Source organism: Hibiscus syriacus, unplaced genomic scaffold (assembly GCF_006381635.1).
Source record: "Hibiscus syriacus cultivar Baekdansim isolate YM2019G1 unplaced genomic scaffold, ASM638163v2 tig00000738_pilon, whole genome shotgun sequence".
Taxonomy (NCBI): domain Eukaryota; kingdom Viridiplantae; phylum Streptophyta; class Magnoliopsida; order Malvales; family Malvaceae; genus Hibiscus; species Hibiscus syriacus.
Window position 1 is genome coordinate 167,471 of NW_024061816.1, and position 24,606 is coordinate 192,076.

General features: G+C 33.6%; 1 protein-coding gene and 1 pseudogene across 1 annotated transcript; one reads left to right on the forward strand and one right to left on the reverse strand.

Annotated features, from left to right (window-relative positions):
- Positions 1-324: 324 nt before the first annotated feature.
- LOC120212739 lies at positions 325-4,659 on the reverse strand (annotated as a pseudogene).
- Positions 4,660-20,721: 16,062 nt separating this feature from the next.
- On the forward strand, positions 20,722-21,829 carry LOC120212779 (BAG family molecular chaperone regulator 1-like). The gene is made up of 2 exons (XM_039210973.1): positions 20,722-21,012; positions 21,404-21,829. Exons 1-2 carry the CDS (start codon positions 20,751-20,753, stop codon positions 21,763-21,765), a joined length of 624 nt encoding a protein of 207 aa, XP_039066904.1. The 5' UTR covers positions 20,722-20,750; the 3' UTR covers positions 21,766-21,829.
- The last annotated feature ends 2,777 nt before the right edge of the window (positions 21,830-24,606 follow it).

The following is a 24,606-nucleotide window of genomic DNA, read 5'->3' on the forward strand; positions in this document are numbered from 1 at the left end:
ACCTTTTTACCTAATTTTATAAGGATATTTTTAATTAATTTTTATGTTTTAATTTTAATTAAATTATTTGTAAAATAAAACTAGTGTTGATAAATTTTATTAATTAAAAAAGAATGATAGATTTTTTTTGAATGATTTAAAGTCATTACAAATAGTAATATTTATTCATAATCTTTCTCAATCGTTGACAAGACATACATTATTCGAACTAAAACTTTCAAGGAAGAACAACACTCCCTTAATAACCGAAGTCACTCAGAGTTAGAACTCTAAATGTAATTATTATGATTTTACATGATCCATGTACTTGTATGATACATAGCATTATGAAATGAATACATCCCTTACCAAATTCATGTATATGTTATGTTACATTACATTGTGAAACATATCATCCCTATGTAATCAAACTGAATACAAAGCAGTCATGTCCAAGGAATTAGTGTCTTCATCCACGGTTACTTTCACTTGTTCGTCAAACACCCCGAAGCATCAGCAGCTCGAAATGAGCGATCAAAAAGGCTAAAATCCAGCCGGCGGAAATGACTATTCGCCGGCATTAACATCCTAGTCCTACATTATTCGATTTGTACATCCCTGCCAAGAACTGCTTGTGATTCTTGATCGGACATGTTGTAGCTTGTACTCCCCTTGAAAGAATTGTTGCTAAATAGCCGAGCAATGGAGCTCTTTGATCGCTGAGCTGGACGATGATCCCCCTTACTTGATCTGCTGTTGCTGTTGCCGCTACCGCCGCTGTCCTTTTTCGAGAGATCCTCGGATAGTGAGTTGACAAGTTTCTCAAAGTGACGCCTGAAAGTCGGATACCTAGAAACCGATTTGGTAATCCCTTGTAACCTTCATTGCAAAGCATAAACTGATGGGGTTAGATTAGGAAGGCATTACCCGAATGTCAAGAAAGAAAATCTATTAGTTTCATTCTCACCGTCGGGCTAATGCACAAAGTTCGGCTCGTTTACGCTCGGATTCTGGTGGAGATCCGATATTCAAATCTTTCAACCATGCTGGATCACCACACAGCAACACTAGTTTGCCCAAGTAATCCTTTTCTTCCTCGGAAAGATTCTCTGCTTTGATTTGCTCTTTCAATATCAAAAAGGGGTTAAGAAACCAATCAAAGATGGTGTCTTTCGGTCGGTTTGTGGCTGTTATTTCCGTATTGTCACCTACATAAAAGCAATTCCTTTCATGCTGTCAAAGCCATTTGAAAGCTCGTAATCTGCCAACAAGCAACTCTTCTTCGGGGGCACAAGAAGGGAACAACTTTACTTACTCAACAATATGCCCGATTTACTAGCTTCCACGGAGCGCAAGAGTGCCTGAAGAAAGCAATAAGCGGGCAAGCCGATGCTGACCACTCTACTTCCTTTGATAGACTTAGCTTCTTCAATGTCTTTAGAAGTTATCAGACCTTCCGAAACCAGTTTCTCGCCGTTTACACGGCACTGGTCAAATAAGCCCTCGAGTAGCTGCACTAATCATAAGCAAACTTATTTTACCAGGGCAACTACAATAAAATATAAAATTCTTGTTTTATTCCAAGGGAAGGAAGCCACAAGCAAACGAGTCACCTCGAGTGGATTCAACTCAAGCCTCGTATTTGTAAGCGAATCAATGCGGGCAGGAGGACGGGGTCTAAGGGAATCAGATCTAGGGATGGATCCCCTTCTGTTTCTACGATACTGAGGCCTGTTCGTAAGAGAAAGCTCGTAACAAAATTTTCCAAAGTTTATAATGTAATGAGAGGAATGCTGAATGAAACCTGGGCAAGCAAGATCCTTCTGGCATGTCGAGGACATCGTTGCTGTATTCATCATATATGGACAAGGAAGCAACAACGTAACAAAGCCCGAACCAAAACGAGGATTCCTGCAAATCAAAGCACACACAGGCAAGTTATATGTTGAATGTTAAAAAGGACCAAGAAAATATGGTCTATATCGTGCTGCTGCAGGTTCCATTAAAACACACTTGGTCGCATTCAGAGAAGAAAACGGAGCATAAATTTACAACGAATCTGAAATCAATGAGATCTCATAATTCAAATGTCAAACAATTCATCAGAACCAAGCTCAACAACTTATATAGCTGGCATTTATGAAGTTCTGCATCCATATTCGAATGAAAATCAACAGAAGATTATGTTTTATTGGAAGACTAAGCAAAGGAACTAAAACTACATAGAAGATATAAACCTGGTAAACAACCACCGCGGCATAGGCACCAAGGAAGATACTAGAGACCATCGAGCCAACACTGCCCCAACAACAACCAGTGGCCAGAGTAAGATAGCAAGGCCTGCGAATGGTACACATATTGTCTCCAAGAAAGGGCCTTCTCGACCTATAAGGTCATGAAATAATCGATGCCACCCTTTAAAGAGCATGTAAGGACTTTTGCATAGAGCAATAAGTGAAATCACAGGAAAATCGGCCATGGAACCAAGCACTGCAGCTATTAGAGCAGGAAGTAGATAAAGGATTCTGCAATGAAGTTCATAAAAAGCTCAGTAGTTGATCTGAGAAAGGATTTATATCCTGAAAAAAAAGAAAACCCCACAAAGCTTAAGTTCCTACCGTATAGGAACCTAAATAGCAAGCAGTCATAAAACTCTCCACATTCATGAACATAGTTCACTAAATTTCTTCTACAATTTCAACTTTGAACAAACTAGCTCATAGATGCTATTTTGTCATATAAACTGTAATACTAGATATCGGTAACGACAGTAGAAACGGCTGTAAAACAATAAGAAAAAAATAATAAAATAAACAGATTTTAGATGGAAATCCCTAAACAGGAAAAACCACGGGTAGAGGAGGAGGTTTCACTATGTTGAAAAAGAGGGTACAAGAGAATTGTGACTATAAGCGATTCAAGGGTTAATCAGCTCCCGTCTAACCCTAGTATCTATGTATAGGAATAAGTAACAAAAGAAATTTGCATAGAAAGAAATCTACTCAAACTGAGTTTATTACTCTTAACCAACATCTAAGAGTAGAAGTATAATCTGTACAGACTCAATAGGTCCGGACCTTAGCCCCCATAGATCCTCAATTTTGCCTTCTATTTTATTTCTTTAACAAATGAGTTGCACCTCGAGCTTTCGGGCCGGATCAAACAGAATCCGAGTCGCACAACTCTAACATAAACTTTGAACCATCCGAAAGCATTTAGTGCACATGATTGCCAATCTTGGGCATGACAGTAACATGACTTAAAACAAGAAAAGAGAAGTTTGCATCTAACCTTATCTCGTAGTATTGTCCATTTGGAGGCTCTTTCTGTTGCAGGTCTTCCATAAACGAGTTGTAGGAGTGGAAACAAACATCACAGAAATCCTTCACAACAGTGAAGCTGCCCTTGACAGTGCTCCAAGTACCATCCTGTAAAACAGGCCAATATATAAGTCCCCATATTATGATGCAAGGAAGTTAATAATATGTAGAAATGAACCTAAATATAAATCTTACATAAAAACAGTGGAAAAACACATCGGTCTTTCCTTCTCCTACAGCATCAAAAGTGGCAAATATTGGAGAAAGAAAGCCGTACAGTATTCCCCCGAAGATACTTCCAACAATGCCAACAACCACCCCCAGTATCAAGACGATAGGTAGGAATACGAAGATAACAAGCTTCAGAAATGGCCCTAATAGTTTAGCTCTGCCAATTAACGAAATTAAGATAAGTAAGAAATAGAATACATCGCAAATGGGGAAATCAAGGATCAAGGAAAATCACCTCACAATGCTATAATAAGTGAAGTAACAATGATACGGCAGAAGGCCTAATATGATCGACGAGTTTCCGACCATGATGACAATGCATACCGGAGGGCAGAGAATGATTCCTGAAGATTAACAGCGCATTAGAAGTTTAGAATTGGTTAGTTCAGTACCTATGATTCGCCATATATGCATTGGCATTGCATTTAATCACTCTGATAATCTCCACTTTACAGTTTATAAAGGAAAAAAACTATGAATCAACAGTATAATTCTGCAACTAAATAACAATCAAATGGAAAACATATCCTCAAAGCACCAGTTTAGGGACTCTAACCTTTAATTGTGCCTAATAGAAGCAAGCCAACGAAGTAAGGCAGAAAGCAGATAAAGTTCCCTAAAGTATACAAAAATCCCTGTGGAGGCTCCATTCTTCTCCTCAAATCCACCTTCAAGATCTTCACAAAATTCACCTTCAAGATCTTCACAAAATTCACCACAATCCCATCTTACAACTTGAACCCCCAAACTTTTCCCTACAAAACACCAGTAAAATCCCAACTCAACAACCCAAAACGAAAAGACAAAAAAACCCAGCTCACTAACACCAATCTGCTTCAAAACCCAACATTTAAAAACAAAATAAAAATATTCTGAGACCTTGGTTTAATCAAAGCCGAAGCCTTTAAAAGGTTTGAATAATGGATAATACAAGATATGCATATATATATCACATGGGATGTGCAGTTTTTGAGCAAATTGGAAGTTGATAAACCGTTTTTTTCCCCAGAATTCGAGAGGGAATCGAGGTTCGTGGATGAATCAGTTACTGTCAAGAGCTTGGAAAAAGCAAAGAATTCTTTCGTTTTCTCTGGTTTTCTTTATTCTTTTCGCTTTTTTTCCCCCTTCAATTTTCTTTGGTCCCAACAGGAAGTTAACGTAAGTAAACAATGTTTTCCGTCTTAGAAATGTAATTAAACCTTAAAAAATGGGTATTAGAACGCCGACTTTTGTCGCGATCATGCTCCGTTTGGTGGACAGATGGGGAATTCGATTCTAAAAGCAAACATAACATTAGCAGTGGATTACACGATTCGTTTACACAATGCCACGTTGGCAAGTGATTAAAATAGCGCGTGGGATTGTAAGGTTGATCTTGCGTCTTTGGTCAGTTGGTTCACTGTTCAGTCGATGTCTTTGCTGTCCAAAAATGATATAAGGCAGAACTAATGCGTTTGCTTTAGCAGTTAGCACCCAACTTTATTTATTTATTTATTTATAAGTACTTTTGAATATTGCAATCAAGGACTGCTTTGCTAGATCTCTTTGGCTTAATGTATGTTTTAGTCCTTGAACTATACCGTTTTCTCTTATGTTCTTAAATTTCCTTTTTAGTAGACAAATTGATACTAAAGTTATATTTCATTGCCCACTTCAATCTAAAATTTATATCTCATTGAAACCGACTAAAGCATATTATAACATTTTCAGCTAACTAGAATGTAATATACAACCTCCATTAAATATGGGTAAACTACAGATTTAGTACATAAATTATCAATTTTGGTCTATTTTAGCACCTAAATTTTCATTTTTTAAATCACACCTAATGATTAATTTTTATTTCATTTTAGTACCTCGTCGTTAAAAACTTAACTCGTTTATTACCTAAACTAACCGTTTTGGCCCTTTTTAGTACCTAAACTTTCAATATTTTTCAAAACTTAACATTAATTTTGAATGAAGGTACTCAAATGAAACAAAAACTAAAGTTTTTAACGGTGATGTACTAAAATGAAAGAAAAAATAAACTTTAGATATGGTTTTAAAAAATTGAAAGTTTAGATAAAAACAAACAAAAATTGATAGTTTAAGTGCTAAACGCATAATTTATCCAATAAATATATACAAATTTTAAAAATTAAAAAAGATAAATTTTTAAAAGAGCAAAAAAGTAATAGAAAATAAAAGAGAAAATTCATTTATTAAAAATTAAAGCATCTAAATATAAATTCAAAAATATGAAAAAAGTTATTAAAGATTATAAAAAATGAAAAGTTATCTCAATTTTAGAAAATGTAAAAATTAAAAAAAAAACATAGATTTAAAAAATTGTAACACAAACATACGTTTTTCTCGAAAAATCTCCGGTGACCGGTATATTTACCGATCTAACACCAATCAGATTATTTTTCTCGATCTAACACCCGTAGCAGTAAAGCGCGCGCTCCCTGCCCCGCACTATATGCTGATTTAGATAGCGCGCCCCTGTACCGCGCTATACGCTGACATGGCTTACACGTAGGTATAGCGCGGCCCCTGATCCACGCTATAGTTATTTATCTGACACGTGGGGTATAGCACGGTACAGGGGGCACGCTATACCTTTAATTACCCCCCAATTCTCCCTATAAATACCCCATCCTCTATTACTTTCATCACACCATATTCTCTCAAATTCTCTCAAATACTCTCTTTATTTAAGGTATATTTTATAATATTTTTAATATTATGTATTTAATTTATTTAAGCATTTTACTTATTTAATATTTTACTAATATAATTTTTTTGCAGATATATAATGGAAGACGGTATACTTCGCTTAGATGGAAATCATATATCTTGACACTTTGCTAATACGATAACATTTTAACGTTTTAATTTAAATTATTTTTAATAATTTGTTGATTTATTTAATGCATGATTATTAGATTAAGAATTAATTTGTGTAATTATTTAATTTTAGGAGAAGGACCGTGTATTAAATCCTTTTATTAGGAATCTTAAGTTATTGATACATAGCTGTGTCTTGCCGTATTTAGTAGAGGCTGGATTTGGTTACATAGGTAGATATCAGGGTCATTGTAAGATAGAACCAGACCTTATTTATGCCTTAGTAGAGCGGTGGAGGCCGGAGACCCATACATTCCATCTTCCGTGCGGAGAGTGCACGATTACACTTGAGGATGTTGCTATGCACCTAGGGCTTCCGGTGGATGGAGATGTGATATCAGAGATCTCGCAGGGTTCCTGGACTACTTTGTGCCGGGATAATCTAGGACGTGTCCCGGAAAGTTTTATCGAATGTATGATACCGTTAAATTGGTTAGATGCCAATTTTTGGGAGTTGAGCGCAAACACCTATGAGGATGAAGTTAAGATGTATGCACGGGCATGCATATTGTAGTTGATAGGAGGGTTGCTGATGCCGGACAAATCGCGTAACCTTGTTCACTACATGTGGTTGCGACATCTTAGCGACTTTCGTCTGGCCGGATCATTCAGTTGGGGCTCGACAGTTTTGGCTTTGCTGTACAGGGAGATGTGTAGAGCCACTGACTACAGGCGTAATGCTATCGGCGGATGTCTCCTGCTACTGCAGTCTTGGGCATGGTATCGATTGCCATTTTTTATGTCCCGTTGTGAAGAACCCATTCGTATTCCACTACTTCTGAGGTAATTATAAAACTGATTTTGTATATTAATAATTTTATACAGCTTATAATACATTTTTTCCTTGAATAGGTGGTCTTCTGATAGGAAAAATCAGGAGCTACTTGATGATTTAGAAAAAATTAGGGTGCTAATCGATCAGAAGGCTGTCACACATGTATGAATTTTAATGTTTAAAATCGATTTTAGATTATAGTTATATAATTAGATTATTATTTTGATAAAAAATTATATAATATTTGTTTTAGTTTGAATGAGTGCCATATTGTACTGATGATGTGAGGGCGGTGATCCCACCTGAGTTGAGGGGCCCATCAGATGTTTATATGGCGATGATCCCTCTGATCTGTTATGCGACCGTCGAGTGGCACTCTACTGATCGCGTGCTCCGGCAGTTTGTTTGTTTTCAACCAATTCCGGAAGCACATCGCAATATGGAGGAGTTGTATAGCTTAGATAGACGCAGCAAGACAGATACAGATTGGCTGGTGAGACATCATGAGTGGGTCGTGTTGTGGGAGAATCGACATCGACGCCTTCCCTGTAGAGAGCCCATTTACTTGACCTCTTGAGTGTTTCTAAAGCTTATTATAAGTGGTTCAATAGTAAAAGGAAATCGTTTCTGCTTTCCGAGGATGCACAAGGGCAGACCTTTCCGCGACGTCGACAGAGACGTTCACCGACACAGTACCATCATCCCCCGACTCGTGGACGGAGAGCAGGTGCTTCCGGTTCATCCTCAACTGCACCAGCAGGACCTTCACAGCAGCCACCGCAACCATATATGATGCCGCCTCCTGTCCATTACCAGATACCGCCGTCGCCACCTTCACCTGGTTTTATGACCCCGCCGCCGCCACCGTCACAGATGACCCCTCCTGGAGGCTATTATGGGTCTATGTTTGTAGATCCGACTTGGGGTTCATATACTGGATATCTGGTGGGTTCAGCCTCATCACCCATGGCCGCAGCACAGACACCTCTTGTACAATTTTCACACTCAACGATGTCTGGGTTTTATAAGTTTTCCCAGTTTTCGCAGGCCGGTGGGATAATCAGTCATACACCTCCAGGGTCCTTATTCTATGGAGGTGTTTTATCGTCATCAGCTCCTCATCAACCTAATGTACCTGCTCAGGACGACGATGACGACGACGGTGATGATGACGACAGCGAGGAGTCAGAACCAGTGATACGAAGAAATCCTCCTCGAGACCGACATACACTGCTCTGTGGAACACATTCGCATCGCAGTCATCGATAGATTTTGTTTATATTTGTATTTACTTTATTTTGTTAAATTATAATTTTTTATTATTTCTCATTTAATACTTACTTTATTTTGTTAAATTTGTTGGACTTTTTTAATGTATTTAGTTAATTTTATTTATTACCATTTAATATCAGTTATTGTAATTTGGTTATCATTTACTATTTAATTCTTATTGTAAGTTTGTTGTATTTAAAATTATATTCAAATACCAAATTGTTATTAGTTTGATAAAATATAATGATTGTGTTCATTTTTTTAATCTTCATCAGCGATTATCGAATGACATTAACTTGAAGTAAATGCAAATCAAAGTACAAGAATTATTATTTGATAAACAAATACATCATTTCCTCATCAATTGTTACTTGATGGCAACAGAAGTGGACATGTTTTTCTAATGTGTCCTGGGTTTCTACAATGCCCACATCTTCTGTCTGGTCTAGATCTTTCTCGAATATCCATATCGCAATGAATTCGATTGGATTTTGGACCACCACGCTCCCTCAATAAACTCGGATTTGGTACAATCGGAAGCCAATCTTGAACCTCATCAGGGTCTTTGTCATTACCTATGGGGGAAACTCAAATTCGTATACCTTAAAAACTTCAGATAGTAGGTATACGGGATCCACAAAATGGTTATAGTCTTAACGTGTATGCGATCAAGCTGCTATCACATGAGAGCATGGATACTTAAGAGCTTGAAAAAACCCGCAGTCGTACGTTCTGTCCCTTAGATTTACCCTTAACGACACAACTTCAATCCCTTGAAGAGGTCGCGGCAACTCTGTGACACGAAACATTTCATGCCTTCTAGAGAAGCATGTTACAGACATTTATTTGATGCATCAATTTTTTCTGTAGATTTGCAACTAATCTAGGGTAATAGACATGACCGCCTTGCATCCAGGTTTGAGCTTGTCCCCCGAGCTTCGCAAAAAGCACCCCCAAACGAAAATATAGTCTTTACCAAAGCCGCTACTGGTAAGTGACGTGCACCCTTTAAAGTTGAATTGATTGCCTCTGCCAAGTTGGTCGTCATGTGTCCATATCGATATCCACCATCATATGGTTCGTCCATATTTCTTTATCGATGAGGATGATGTAATCGTATCCTTCCTCGTTCTTCGCCCGCAAATCTTGAAGCATTGATTCAAACGTTCGAGGAAGTAGTTCGTAACCTGATCAAAAATGAATAACTTACTAACTTGCTTTCTTTGCAAAATTAAAATGATTGAAAGAAAACAAACTACATCAGTTTCACTTACCCATGCGCACAATTAATTGACACTCATCATTCTTCTTGTACCTTCCATGATAGTTCGCAGTAATGTGTCAGAGACAATACCTATGTTGGACAAAGGGTGGTTGCCACATTGGACCCAAAGACTCCATTACTGCTTTGATCCCAGCTCCGCGGTCTGAAATGACACAGATGTTTTCCCTCGTGATAACATGTGCACGTAAATTTCGGAGGAAAAAAGCCCAAGAATCTGTATCTTCTCCTTCGACAAGAGCAAAAGCAACGGGAAGAATGTTGCGATTGCCATCTTGGACAACTGCCAATAATAAAACTTGCTTGTATTTTCCATACAAGAAAGTTCCGTCGATCTAGACCACAGGCTTGCAGTATTTGGCAGCATTAACGCACTGTGGGTAATTCCAAAAAACCCGGTAGAATTGGTATCGATCGCGGAGAACTCGATCATTATGGTATACATAGGAGGTTTCGAAGTCCACAATTATCCAAGGATTCAACCTCCGTACCAGTCTAAACCAGCCTGGAAGTTCGTTGTAAGATGCATCCCATTCGCCATGAAGTTTGACAATGGCATTTTGTTTTGCCAACCAAGATTTTTTATAGGAGACAGTGTACTCATACTGCGATTGTATAAGTGAAATCAACACTGCAAAGCTATATAAGAGCTTGCTTTTACCATGGGCATGATGGCTTGGCATATCACTTCAGAGTCCAAGTTGGGATGATCTTGGTTGACCCCTCCAACAAACATGTGTGAGGACCGTTGTATACTGTTAGTTCTCATATGTTGTTTTTCCTATTTCTTTTTGATATACGAACCATCCAATTGCATCCGTTTTCGCGTCTGGCACAGTAGCATACATATTTTTCGGTCGTGGATCGGTTGACTCTGGACTGAACATAATTATGGATATTGTAATTTTTTATAGCCATCATCGCTTCTTCTTTGCTTGAGAACTCCATGCCTAAAGATAACTCACCATTATTTATTGATGAGTAATATCCATAGTCACCGAGATGAGGCATATCCGCAAATTCTGGCCGTACATTGCACCATAATCAGCTTCATACATGTGTGCAGGAGGGTTAGTTTGTGCCACATTTCCTGGAACTTCATCATCATCGGAGTTGAATTGCAGTGATTTGGGTGAATGAATAGTCCAGTCTCAGCACCATCCGCACCAGGCTCACGAAGCGGTTCTTCTGGTGGAGATGATGGTTCCTCCATGCTCTCACATTTAGGTCGAATAACCTACTACTTGCACGCCTACCCCTTGAACTGAAAGGCATATCGACATTGAGATCGAAAAAGCTCGCAGTCGAATGCCTCCCCTTGGAGCTTGAAGTCATCGTGTTAAATGGAAACTGCACAGATGGTTGCGTCGATGGCATCTCCATATGGTCAAAGAAATTTGCAGATGAATGCCTTCCCCTTGAACTGGACGCGGTGTTGCCATACGGATTGTTCGTGGACCCACCTCGGTACATATCGTAAGGAGTTTCGGATGAATGTCTCCCCATTATGGCATTAAAATCATTACACATTACTGTAGTCGGGCTGTCAACTTGATCAACTTGTTCAGCCAGCCCATAGTGGGAGCTTAAAGATTGACCCCGAACAGCACGCACTTGAACAAAATGTGCATACATCTCAATAGCGGCGTCTGAATAATTACTTTGAGCTTCAACCATCATTTGAACATCATCATTGTTCGAAAGTTCAAACGCTGTATAAGTTAATGGCAACAATGATGTTGGAAATCTGTACTGCAACGACGACATTCTTCTACTACTTCCAACATGAATCTTCCTCGAAATCTTCGTTATCAGCTCCTCAAGAGTTATGTTTCTCTTGAATGATATTTTAACACGCTCATTTGATACGAAAACAACGACGGTTTCATCTTCTCGAATTTCACCATCATAATAAATAATAGCTGAAAGTCGCGCCATTCTTTGAGTTTAAAAGTGCGGCAATATTATATCTGAAAAAATAACTGAAACAAACCTAATTAAATTATATATGAACGAAAATATAACACAATAAATTTTTTACACATCAACGTAAATAATTAAATAATATAATTTATATTATTACCTATACCGCAAAACTATTTTGACTTATGCTCATGCTTTTCAATTTTACAAACACAAAAATTAATTGAAAATAATTAGTATAATATTTTTTTCAAATAATCATAATAAACAATAAGTATAATAAAAAAATTTATAAAAAAATTTATAACGAAAAATCACACAAATCAAATATGAGAAAATTACCAGAATTATTACTCGTTGACGGAATTATTGTATTAATTTATAAGTTAGAGGAGAGAGATGTGAGAAACTTAACAGGGAGCTAAGGGTATTTATAAGCATATAAGGCGGTATCTGCATTGCGTTATATGTAATTATTCAGATAAAGGTATAGCGCGGACCAGTGTCCGTGCTAAATATAATTCATACCCAGGTATAGCGCTGAGCAGGGGCCGCGCTATACCCAACGTGTCAGATAAACAACTATAGCGGGGATCAGGGGTCGCGCTATACCCACGTGTAAGCCATGTTAGCGTATAGCTCGGTACAGGGGGCGCGCTATACCCCACGTGGCGCCAAATCAGCATAAAACACGGGGCAGGGAGCGCGTTTTACTGCTACGGGTATTAGATCGAAAAATATAATCTGATCGATATTAGATCGGTAAATATACCGATCACCGATGATTTTTCGAAAAAAACACCACACAAACAAGTAATTTTTTAAAAAAAATCAATACATATAATATTTTTAAAAAATTATTATTTTAAAAACACAAATTAAAATTTGACGATCAACATTGGTAGGTGTCAATATATATTGGTAACGTGGATTAACAATCAATCAAATGATAGTCAAGTTAATCACAATTTTCTAAACATTTAAGTATTTTTTTAATTATTTATATATTTTTAAAATTTATTATACAAAGTTTAAGGAAAATATGGTAATTTTCTCAAAGTTATACTTAATTTAAAAAGAATTATTGTATTGGTACCTAAACTTAAAAAATTTCTCATATTAATGCATAATATTACTGTGATATTTCAAAACCAATCGAATTGTGACATGTGATATTTAAAGACATTATTTTTTGATTGATCAATGTCAAATCATGAACTTAATTGGGTATTAAGACATCAAGTTAATTCATTATCAAGTTGAGAAAAAATTACTGTCTGACTTTTTAACATCATTATATTAAAGTAGGTAATGGAGTATAGCTTTAGGGACCAATTTCAGATGAAAAAGGTTTTTATAGATCAAAGTGGAAAAGCAATATAGTTTAAACACCAAAACATGCATTATGCCTTTCTTCATTACCTTTTTTCTGCAAAAAATCTTCTAGCATAAGTCTCTCTTATTTTTAAAACTATTTTATTTTATTTATTTCAAAAATATGATAAAAAATTAATAAATAAATTAAATAGTTAATGATGCAAAATATGTTTCAAATACTAGATTTAATATTTAATGTTGGTCATACTAGTTTATTTTTTACATGGACTATTTTATTTTATTTATTTCACGAATATGATCAAATCTAATAATAAATTAAATAGTTAAGGATGTAAAATATGCTTTAAATACTAGATTTAAATATTTTAATTGTTATCGAAATTTTAAGTTATTACCATAAATGGTGATTTAGGATAGAAAAATTCTACAACGTTCGACGAGTACCGTAATGATGAGTATTATTAATTTAATTTATAAAAATTTATAATTCTAAGAATTCAACGTATAATTATAAATAAGTTAAAAATTTAAAGGTATATTAGTTTAAAATAAGAATATTTATTATATTATTTTTCATTATCTTTTTTAAGTAAAATATAACAACGATCACCTAATTATTGTCTTTTTCATTTTGACCACTATTTTTGAAATTTTGTCAATCAAATCACTAAACTATTTAAATACATTTAATCAAGCCACTTGTCGTTAACAATTAACGAAAATATTGACGTGACAGTTAATAAAATTTGTGTAGTTACACATTTAATCATTATTACTTACACAATTTATCAAATTGGTCATATTTTGAAAATAATTCAATAAATTTATCCTCCAATCATATAACTTCACATTTTGAATTATAATTTGATGATTTAAATAAATAAGGGGAAAAAAAGAAAATCGATGGATCAACAACGAAACAAGTTTGAGATGATTTGTAGTTGATATCGATATGTATACAATAAACCAAGTTTCACGTGGTATTGTTTTTAGTAACAATACTTATAATATTTTCTATTATTTTAATTTTTATTAATATTGTTTTATATCTATATCTATACGTCTCATATAGATTGAGTTACAATTTTGATGTTTATTCAGATATATTTTAAAATTTTCTTTCAAAAAGTAAGTAAAATATTTTTTTTTATCATTGATGAATTTCTAACAATTAATTGATATTATTCTAATAAAATTTATTTTTTAATCTATTAGTCATTAGACAATTCACATGATAAAATCATCAAATTATAATTCTATGTGTATCATTTGTTAATATTACAATATAAAAGATTTTGAAGTTAATATGATTGGAGGAAAAATATGTTGAATTAATTTAAAATTATGACGAATTTGATAGATATTGAAAGTAATAAGGATTAAACGTGTAATTATACAAATTTTATTAACCGCTACGTCAGCACTTCCTTTAATTGTTAATGCCAAGTGACTTGATTGAATGTATTTAAATAGTTTAATGACTTGATTGATAAAATTTCAAAAATGGTGATCAAAATGAAAAAGAAAATAATTAGGTGGTCACTAATATAGTTTATCCAAAATGATTATGAAAAATATATAATAAATATCTTATTTTAACTAATTTATCTTTAATTTTTTAACTAATTTATAATTATACGTTGAGTCCTTTAGAATTTTAAATTTTTATAAATTAAATTAATAGTACTCATCGTTACTGGTATTCAACAATGCTCGTCGAGCGTGAAAAAAATCATCCTTTAGGATAACGAAATTCAACATTTATCTTTTAGTTTATTTATAGTTTAAACTGAATATTTTTTAAAAAGTATATTGAAATAATCAAATTTAACAAATTATTTATTTTAATTTCAATTCTAGAAAATAAAAGAGTAAACCTTTATGGTGTGTTTGGTTTCAGAAAATACATGTTATTTTCATTTCTTATAATAAAAAACATTGAAGAAAACATATTTGATCGTAGAAATTAGAAAATGATTTATGAAAAATTTAAATAAAAATATGAAAAAAATAAAAATTCAATATTTTCATTAAAATTGTTTTGAAAATTTGAAAAATAAAAATACATCATCTATATTTTTAACTTACACATTTTTTTATATGAACTAAACGACCTTGGTGGTAAAGAAATTGTTATTATTCATTGAGGTTTCAGGTTTGAGCACCAGGAATACAAGGGGTGTGAGCAGTTAATGTCAAATGGTTAAGAGTTATTTTTAAATAGATATTGTCTTATACTTACTCCATATTAATAAAAAAAATAACTTACACATTTTCAAAAATTTTAACAATATTATTTTTTATTTAATGGTATTTAAAACCTTCAAACTTTTATAAAAACTCAATACGATTCCTAATTTTTTTACACTCAATGTGGTTCTTAAACTGATTTTTTTTAATAATTTTTTTATATTTATATTTAATTTATTGAATATCTTAGTAATTATTTATATTTTACATTTAAATAATACCTTAATTTTTAAAAAATTAAACAAGACCTTATACTTTCTAAAAAGATTAAATAGGCCCTCAAACTTTGTAAATAAAATCAATTACACAAATTTACTATATCATCATCCATCGTGTGGCACAATAACATCATGAAATGACACATCAACATTGTAGATTATCATGTAAGTTTCTTAAATTATCAATTAAGCGTCATGACGATTTGATTCTATTGGTTAAAGGATTAAATAAATTTTCTCAGTTTAAGGGTCACATATAGTACAAAAAAGTTCAATATGTATTAATATTATAAACTAAAATAATTTTGTATTATGAAATTCCTAATCAAATTTATTGTTTTATATTTGCATAACTCACATGTTAAATTTAGGTAATGAGATTTTAATAATTATATTTTAATTTAATTATTTAATAATTATTTATTCATCTGTACTTTAAAAGGTTAGATATAAAATATTTTTCACTATTTTTATTTTGAAAAGTTTTTTCATTTATATTTTAATTTAGGTTAGAGTACAAATGAATACCTGATTTTATCAATGAAATTTCCTAACCCTAATAAGATTGGAAGTTCAGATTTTAAAGCAATCCCGAATATAATATTTTTCCATTAAACAATATTATATATGTATTTTAGAATTCATTATACTTTTTTCGTATCCCTTTACGATTCGCACTGGCAGAGCTATTATACGACAATTGGCACTCCCAAAAGTTTATATTTTTCTTTATATAATTATATATATATATATATAATATAAAAGATGACACTAGGCCTGTAAACGAACCGAACGCACACGAACGGAGGTATGTCATGTTCGTTCATTTAATAAATAAACGAGCACAAACATAAAAGAACAATTTTTTTTTTATTAATGTTCGTTCATTAAGGAATATAGATTGTTCATGTTCGTTCATGTTCGTTCATTTAAATGATAAACGAATATAACGAACGTAAACGAACACAAACGATCGAATATAGACGAACATAAACAAACAACACAAACACAAAAAAAAACTCATTCGAATACAACAAATGAATAAGCTATATGAACATAATAAAGTCTTAAAGCTAATTTGTTCAACAAAACAATCTTCTTGAAGTCCAAACAACTTCAATAATCTTCGTAACATATTCAACTTGCCCTTTGTTCGAACATAAATGAATGAACATAAATGAGCGAACATAAATGAATGAACATAAACGAACATATAACGAACGTTCACAAACATAAATGAACGAACGAGCCATTTGTTCGTGTTCATTCATTTAATTAAATAAATCAAAATCCTGTTCATGTTCGTTCATGTAATAAATAAAATAACATAAACGAACTTTCCGCCGCACGGTTCATGAACGGTTCGTTAAACGTTCAGTTCATTTACAAGGTTAGATGACACTTTTTTTTTAAGGTTTTAACACTTTTTAGGGGGGGGGAAATTTGCCTTATATTTTAAAAAATATTTACTAATAAAAAATTTAAAACTCAATTTTCTCTTAAAAAATTCCTCATATAAGTTTTAAATAAATAAATTATATGATTGATCACTTTCGTTTAAGTTTTGTACATTTTTTCTCATTCAATTCAAAGAACATAATATTTGATCACTTTATTTTTTTAATTAAAATTTGACCACTTTCATTTTTATTTCATGTGGCACAATGAATTTATAAAACTAAAAGTGTAAACTACTTAAATAATCAATAATGTTTGAGTAAGTTCTTATTTTCGTCACTAAAGTTCCAAAAGTAACAAATTGGTTAGTAAAATATCAAATAGGTCATTGACCAATGATTTTATATCTAATTTATTCCAAAAACTTTCTATTTTTTGTTTATAATTCAAAATATTTGATTGTTTCATGTCCAAAAAAGTTAATATCTAAGATTTGTTTTTAAAATTTAAAAAGTATTATATAAATATTAGAAAAATTAGAAAAAATTGGGATAAATTAGATATAAATAATTATTCAAAGACCTATTTGATGTTTTATTTACCAATTTGTTACTTTTTAAACTTTAGTGGAGACAACAAAAATTTGCTCAAACATTAGTGATCATTTGTTAGTTTACCTTTTTTATCTTTATAAATTTACTATGCCACGTTAAAGGTCTAACGACAGTTAATTCTCAGTGACCACACCTTAATTAAATAAAAATGAAATTGACTAAATATTATGTTTCTTGAATTCAAGAGGAAAAATGTACAAAACTTAAATTAAAGTGGTTAATCCTTAATCTTCTCTTTCTAAATTTGACACCCCACCCCATGTTAAATTTTCTAGCTCCACCCCTAACGAGTCGCATCTTTATTTCTATTGCTCTAATGACCAACACCGCCAGAAGAACTCCTTTGATTGAATCCTACGGAGGTCTTTATCCTCCGGTCAACAATAACCTTTGATGAACTCTGATAGACTCATGTATCTCCCAAAATTAAATCTAATATCAGAAAATATATATTCAACATGTTAATTTACGAACAAAAATCATAACCCTAGGCTTAATGGTAATGCTAAGCGTCTCTGTACAACTCCTCCCCATGCTAGAATAAGAAGGGTTCTCTTCTTCGACTTTTTTAACCAAGCGGCATTGACTCTCTGCAACTCTACCATAGACCATTGGTTGTTGCTCTTTAGTCAAATCAAAAGGGGTGAATCACCTATAGTCATCACAATCCAAAATATTACCATCAACGGTTGGTGTGGTAAGTGTGTAACATCTCATGATATAAAGAATCAATCAGGATGACCTCCGAATAACAAAATAACCAATATCACCCCATTCTCTTCCTAAAATTTCCTCTGATGTACCTGGTTTGTTCATTCGGAGTCCCTGAAAGGGATCTGGAGAGAATGAAGTGTTATTCGGACTTTAAGCTGGGTATCCTCCCTATCCCCCATTTGGCGATGCCGTTGTTTACAAGAAAACTGCCTGATCTTGACTATCAAGCACTGATTGGTAGTATAAAAACAAGCTGGACAGATGGTTCGGTCAAAATTTAAGTTTTACTCGAAGGTTGCAATTAGTGAGATTTGTGTTATTTGGCATTGTTAATTTTTGGTGCATGCAACTTGTCCTCCCAAAGGTGTGGTAAAGAGGATTGATCAGCCCTGTTCCCGATTTTTTTAAAAGGGTAAGACGTCCTAGTGGGGGCCCAAAAGTGGCTTGGAGGTAGGTTTGTGTGCCTAAGTTTGAGGGTGGATGAGGCTTAAAGAACCTAGGTTGTTGGAATAAAATTTACTTCCTTCGATTGATAGAAGGCATCCTTGCTGATGAGAGATCATTGTTGGCTGCTTGAGTGAAAACTTACGTGATTAAATCGACTAACTTTTGGACCAAGAGGTTAAGGGGAATATTAACTGGACCCTTAGGAAGTTGCTTACGTTGAGGAGTGAGGTTGATCCTTTGTGCGACTCGAGGGCTTGGGGGAGCATGAAAACGAATGAGATTTGGCTAGAATTCAAGGGCAATGAGGCTAAAGTTCCTTGGCATAAGATCATTTGGTTTTCTTTGCACATTCCCAAACATGCTGTGATCGCCTTGCAAGCTGTCTTGAACAGGTTGGCAACTAAAGACCGTTTATTGAGAGGATGGATACGACGGTGGATAACAAATGTGTTCTTTGCGAGACGGGTACTGATTTGAGGTGCCATCTATTTTTTATTGTGATTTGGGAAGAGATCATTGGGCTTTGTAATTACAAGAGGCTGGTTAGTTTGTGGGATGTTGAGCTCTCTTAGGCAGTCGACACCCTCAGATGTTGATCGCTTCGTACGCTCATCCTTAATTGGTTTAGAGTGCGTTAGTTCAGTTCATATGGGAGGAACATAATCAAAGGATCTTCATAGAAAGTCAAGACAAACATCTTTGCGTCCTCTGCAAGTACCAATAAATATCCCAAATCAAATATTTGAGATCCTTAACCATCGATTTTAGTTTTATACTTTTTAAATTTCAAAATTTTAATATTGAGTTTAATAATAGAGAGACAATATGACTAAAAGAACTTGAAAGGATCTAATTGAAGAACATAAATTAAACCTACTCCTTACACCTAATACTAGGATTAATAGCAGAATTTAACTAAACAAATTTCACGGCATTTGTTCGGGACGAGATTGGAATTTTAATAGTTGAAAAGCTCAGGAATGAAAATGATTAAATTGAAGTATAAAGACTAAATTCATAATTTTTTCATAGTATAAGGACTAATAGAAACATTTGACCTTTATATCATCTAAGTTTAAACTCAATTATATTTTTATATACAACAGCTGCCGACGCTAATAGAAAAGAGTAAAAGCAAATGAACATATTTATATATGAAAATCATATAACCATTGGAATTTCTTTAGTTGTTGAACAACCATGCTTTAGTTTCATTCCACATAATTTAATATTTATGTTATTAACATTATTATGTGTGCTCATATATTTATTTAACGGTCTGATAAAAAATTAGTCTCGTTAAATTAAATTCAATCATATAAAAATAAAATTCTTTTGTGATGTATTTAACATTAATTAAATTTAAAAATAATCCGTATTAGAAATTTAAATTACAGTTCTGGTTGTGTTATTGTAGTTATGGACATAATAAATATTATTGCGGTTGATGCGGGTATCGCGCTCGTAATTTTTTTTTTTAATTCATACAACTTATTGTAAAACATATGATTGCATGACGACGACGGAGTTGGATTCTTTTTTAATTTTAATCGAAAAATAACGGGAATAACAGTTCGTTATTACCGCAGTTGACCATTATCCGTTATAGTACAGTAGTTATCCATTATTATTGATTTGATTTCTCTTTACACCGCTATATAATAGCTGTTATTTTGCTTCGCGATTGTTATTTAAATCCGTGATCCGTTGATCGAAATGATTAGATTGTAATCAATGAGATTTATGAGCAAAATTTGGCAATCGACCAGAGTATATGATGGGGTGTTTTGAGCCCGCCAATCAAGCAAGCATGTCCATGGCAATCAGCAACCTCGCCCCATGTGCTTTAGCCTCCCACAACAGCAGCAAACGAAACTCACGCCCATATTCTATACTCTTCCCATTTGTCTCCATATCATTTGTTTACCTATAATAAAATACCCACTTTACCTTTAGTGGCTTCTTTTAATTTATTTATCTATTTCTCCCCCCCCCCCCTATTCCATGCTCTCAACTATTATAATACCCGATTTCATCTTTTGTTGGAGACACTGATAGAGATCATAAGCTTCAAAGACGAAAGAAAGGGGGGAAAGAATGATGAAGTTGAAGTCAAAGAGGTTTTGTAGAGGCAGCTTTAGGTTTGGCAATGGAGGGAAAGGTGGTCAAAAGGGATGTGGAAACAACAACAACAACAACAGTATTATTAATGAAATCAAATGGGAACTTAGGCCCGGTGGGATGCTTGTTCAAAGGAGAGACACTAGTGGTTCAAGTGTTGGCGACGGGATGATCACTATTAGAGTCTCAACTGTTTCTCAATCCCATGATGTCTCCATTGAAGCAACTTCCACTTTTGGTAAGCCTTTCTTATATACCTTCTCATGGAGTAAATTATTTAATTTTAAAATTGACAGAGGCCTAAGAAATATTGGAACCGAAAAATGAGACCAGGGTTTAATGTGTCTAATTTCAAAATTGAAAGAACATAAAAATGATTAAATCATAAAAGTTGGCCTCAGGTTTAAAAAAAGAAAGTTATTCTGGACTCGAACAATTACGTTTGTAGGGTATGTGTGCATTGTCAAAAGGTTAAGAAAGTTCTGAACATATACTGCATTAGCTTAAAGGGAACCAAATGTTGAAGGCCGGGTCTTGGGGGCACCCCTTAATTAGATTCTAAGGTGTTGAATAAGTTTAGTCCTTTAAAATTTTGGGTTATTGATTGAAATCATTGGGCAAATTTTCAGGGGAACTGAAGATGGTTTTGTCATTGACAACAAGCTTGGAGCCAAGGGAGCAAAGGTTACTATTCAAAGGGAAAGAAAGGGGAGATGATGAATATTTACACATGGTTGGGGTCAAAGACAAAGACAAAGTGCTTTTGCTTGAAGATCCAGCCATAAAAGAGATTAAGAAGCTTCATAGAATGACAGGAACCCAACAGATTGGCTCACCTTATTGTACCATTAGTGTACGACTCCTGATGAAACCAACCAAAATATTGTACTCACTAACCACCAAGAAAAATGCTAAAATATGGGTGAAATGTTTCACTTTGATTAGATTAGGGGCTTGGGTTGTATTAAAAGCTAAATATAATTTACTATGAAAGCTGATGCATTGCCACATAATTTGGCATAGTTTAATATGGTCATAAATATGTTGATTCCTCATTTGATGTGATATTTTACTGACAATTTTCTTTTTTTTAATTAAGAGTGTAAGTGGGACACTTATGTCCACAAATTACTTGTACTAGATTGTGTTATTGTTAAGTCAAGCTTGATACAACTAGTTAGAGCAGACTATCATCAAACAAATTCTTCAAAGTCAATTTTAAGAATGACTTACAAAATTTTAATATTTTTTAAAAATAAATATATACTTTTATTTTTATTTTTTCACCTCCCCTTAACACACTATATTAATTTTAGACGTTTATTTTAAAATAATGAGTATGCAGTTGATATCCTCTATAGCTCAGTACATTTGCCCATGCTAAATTGAATTTTCTTTAGTTAATATTTTAGATTTTCAATTTAAACTCAAGCTCAAACACAAATAGTCCCTTAAATTTTTGCCAAGATTCGTCACTGCTAAGTTATATAAAAAAATTGTCAAAGTTGAGGGAAAGAAGAGTTAAAGAGAAGGGAAGTTTTAAGGAAGAAGAGCTGGCAATTGATTAGTATTGGGTTTGATTACAAAGCTTAAGCCAAAAGTTAGGTCCCTCATATTGTAAAGTTTGTTTAATTCAATCATTAAAGGGAAACGCTTTATATATTCGCACGCCTAAACACATATGGTCCCATGACAGGTTTTGCATATTCCTTGTGTTTGAAAGCACAGATCAAAAGAAAAAAGAACAAAGAAAACAAATCTGATATGTAGGGAAGTTTACATTGAGAATGTTTTGAAATCTATAATCTTTAAGTGGCCAACACATTTATGTACATGTTCTGTATTTGTTTTAAGTTAAAGAGGCAGAATAATCTGGTACACCAATCTTGTTAATCATTTTAGTTTATTTGGAGTTATATATCTTATTTGTTCTTTTTTTTATTTTATTTTAGGGGGTGTTTGGATGGAGGAATGTGAGATTCTCATGGGAATGAAATTCACATTCCTATGGGAATGGAATTCACATTCCCCCGTTTGGTTAGACCGGAAATCTCATTCCCGGTAATGTAAGATTACCAATAGTGAATTTTTTGGGGTATATAACCGGGAATGTCATTACCTCCATTTCCTTAGGTATTGTTGGATTACCGGTGTTTTGGACTAAAATGCCCTTAATTTTTTTTTTCAAAAATATTCTTTTAATGTCATTGAATAATAAAAATTCTACGAAGGTTAAATTACAAATTTATCCTTAAACTATTTTAGATTTATAAAAAATCTATAATTAAAATTTTATATGAAGTTAAGGGGTTAAAATAAAATTTTACCCTTTCATTAAACCTTTTTATATTTTCAATTTTGTAAAAAAATTATATAAATTTTATGAATTTAAATTTTTTTAAAGAAAATATATAAATATTTTTCAACTTGTTAAAAAACAAATATATAATAAGGATAATTTGGTCAAATACATTCCAATAATATTTTATTCCTTTAACCAAACACGATAATCTTACATTCTTGCTAAGTCAACCAAACACAAAATACAACATTCCCAGTAATCCTATTCCCTGGTAATCTTACATTCCATGAACCAAACGCACCATTAAGATTTTCCACATTACAATATTAAGTTTCATTCTAGTTAGGGTCCAATCCCAAGCGAAACATGTTAGCTCAAACTGGGTCAATCCAAACCCGGATTCAACTGTCCAAAAAACCCTAAAACAAACCCTAGTAGACCTCTCCCTTCTGCAACTACCATCGCCAACAGTCTCACAGTCAAACTGTACCTCATCCTTACACAAAAATAATTTTAATATAAAAAAAATAATTGGATCGTTTTAAAGTACAATATAATTTTAATATGAATGAGTCCGGCAGGCGACGAGCACCATTGAACACTATTAACGATTAATACCATTAATTTAATTCATAAAATTTTAAATTTTAAAAGACTCAATGTATCATTATAAATTAGTTAAACATTTAAAGATAAATTATTTAAAATAAAATATTAATTATATTATTTTCCATAATTTTTTTGGTAAACTATCATTGACCCACTTACGTATTTAGCGACTAATTCATCTAGTCTTAAAGAGAAAAAAAAATATCAGTTCCCTTGTAGAGGACATGTAATACCCCTGAAGTTTGGGAATGTAATATCCTGCAAAGTTGCAACATTTGAGGATGGGAAAAGAAAAGGATATGGATTTGTTCAATTTGAATCTGAAGAATCTGCCATTGCACATCGCACCGCCTTTTCCATAAATTCCAACAGATGATGGCAAACAGGACATCCCAATCTCTACCATTACTAGTAAAATGGCCTTTGTTATTAATATTCTTTACAATCCAGTCTTCAAGGGGAAGCGTTAGGAACTCCTGCAGCTTATTATCATGAACTAGTCGACGCCAAATATTCTGAAAGAACCTAGAGTGGCGTAGTACATGGGTTATGCTTTCATCACCATTTTGACATGTATGACAATGAGCATTATCGGTTATATAACGCCGATATCGCTCCCCATTTGTGAGTAAGCGATCATGAAGGGATAACCACAAGAACACTCGAACACGTTGGGGACAGCGGGTCTCCAGATTTTCTTCCACTGCGTTATTGTAGTATTCAGCATAGGTGGTGATAACGCTTCATATGCTGAGTTGACAGAGAATACATGGTCATCTTCCCATCTCCATCCTGGTGTATCCTTACCAAATCATAAGGTTGGTGGGCTAGTAGTCCCAGAACACGTGTTGACAATTTGTTCTAATCCCATTCACCTGATTCTGCTACCATAAGGAATACAGGAGTTGGTTCGGGTGGAGC

Bases quoted from the DNA above. Each gene is read 5' to 3' on its own strand.
- LOC120212779 (XM_039210973.1), top strand. From the start codon at position 20,751: ATGATGAAGTTGAAGTCAAAGAGGTTTTGTAGAGGCAGCTTTAGGTTT. The intron at 21,013-21,403 runs GTAAGCCTTTCT...GCAAATTTTCAG, and splicing joins TGAAGCAACTTCCACTTTTG to GGGAACTGAAGATGGTTTTG.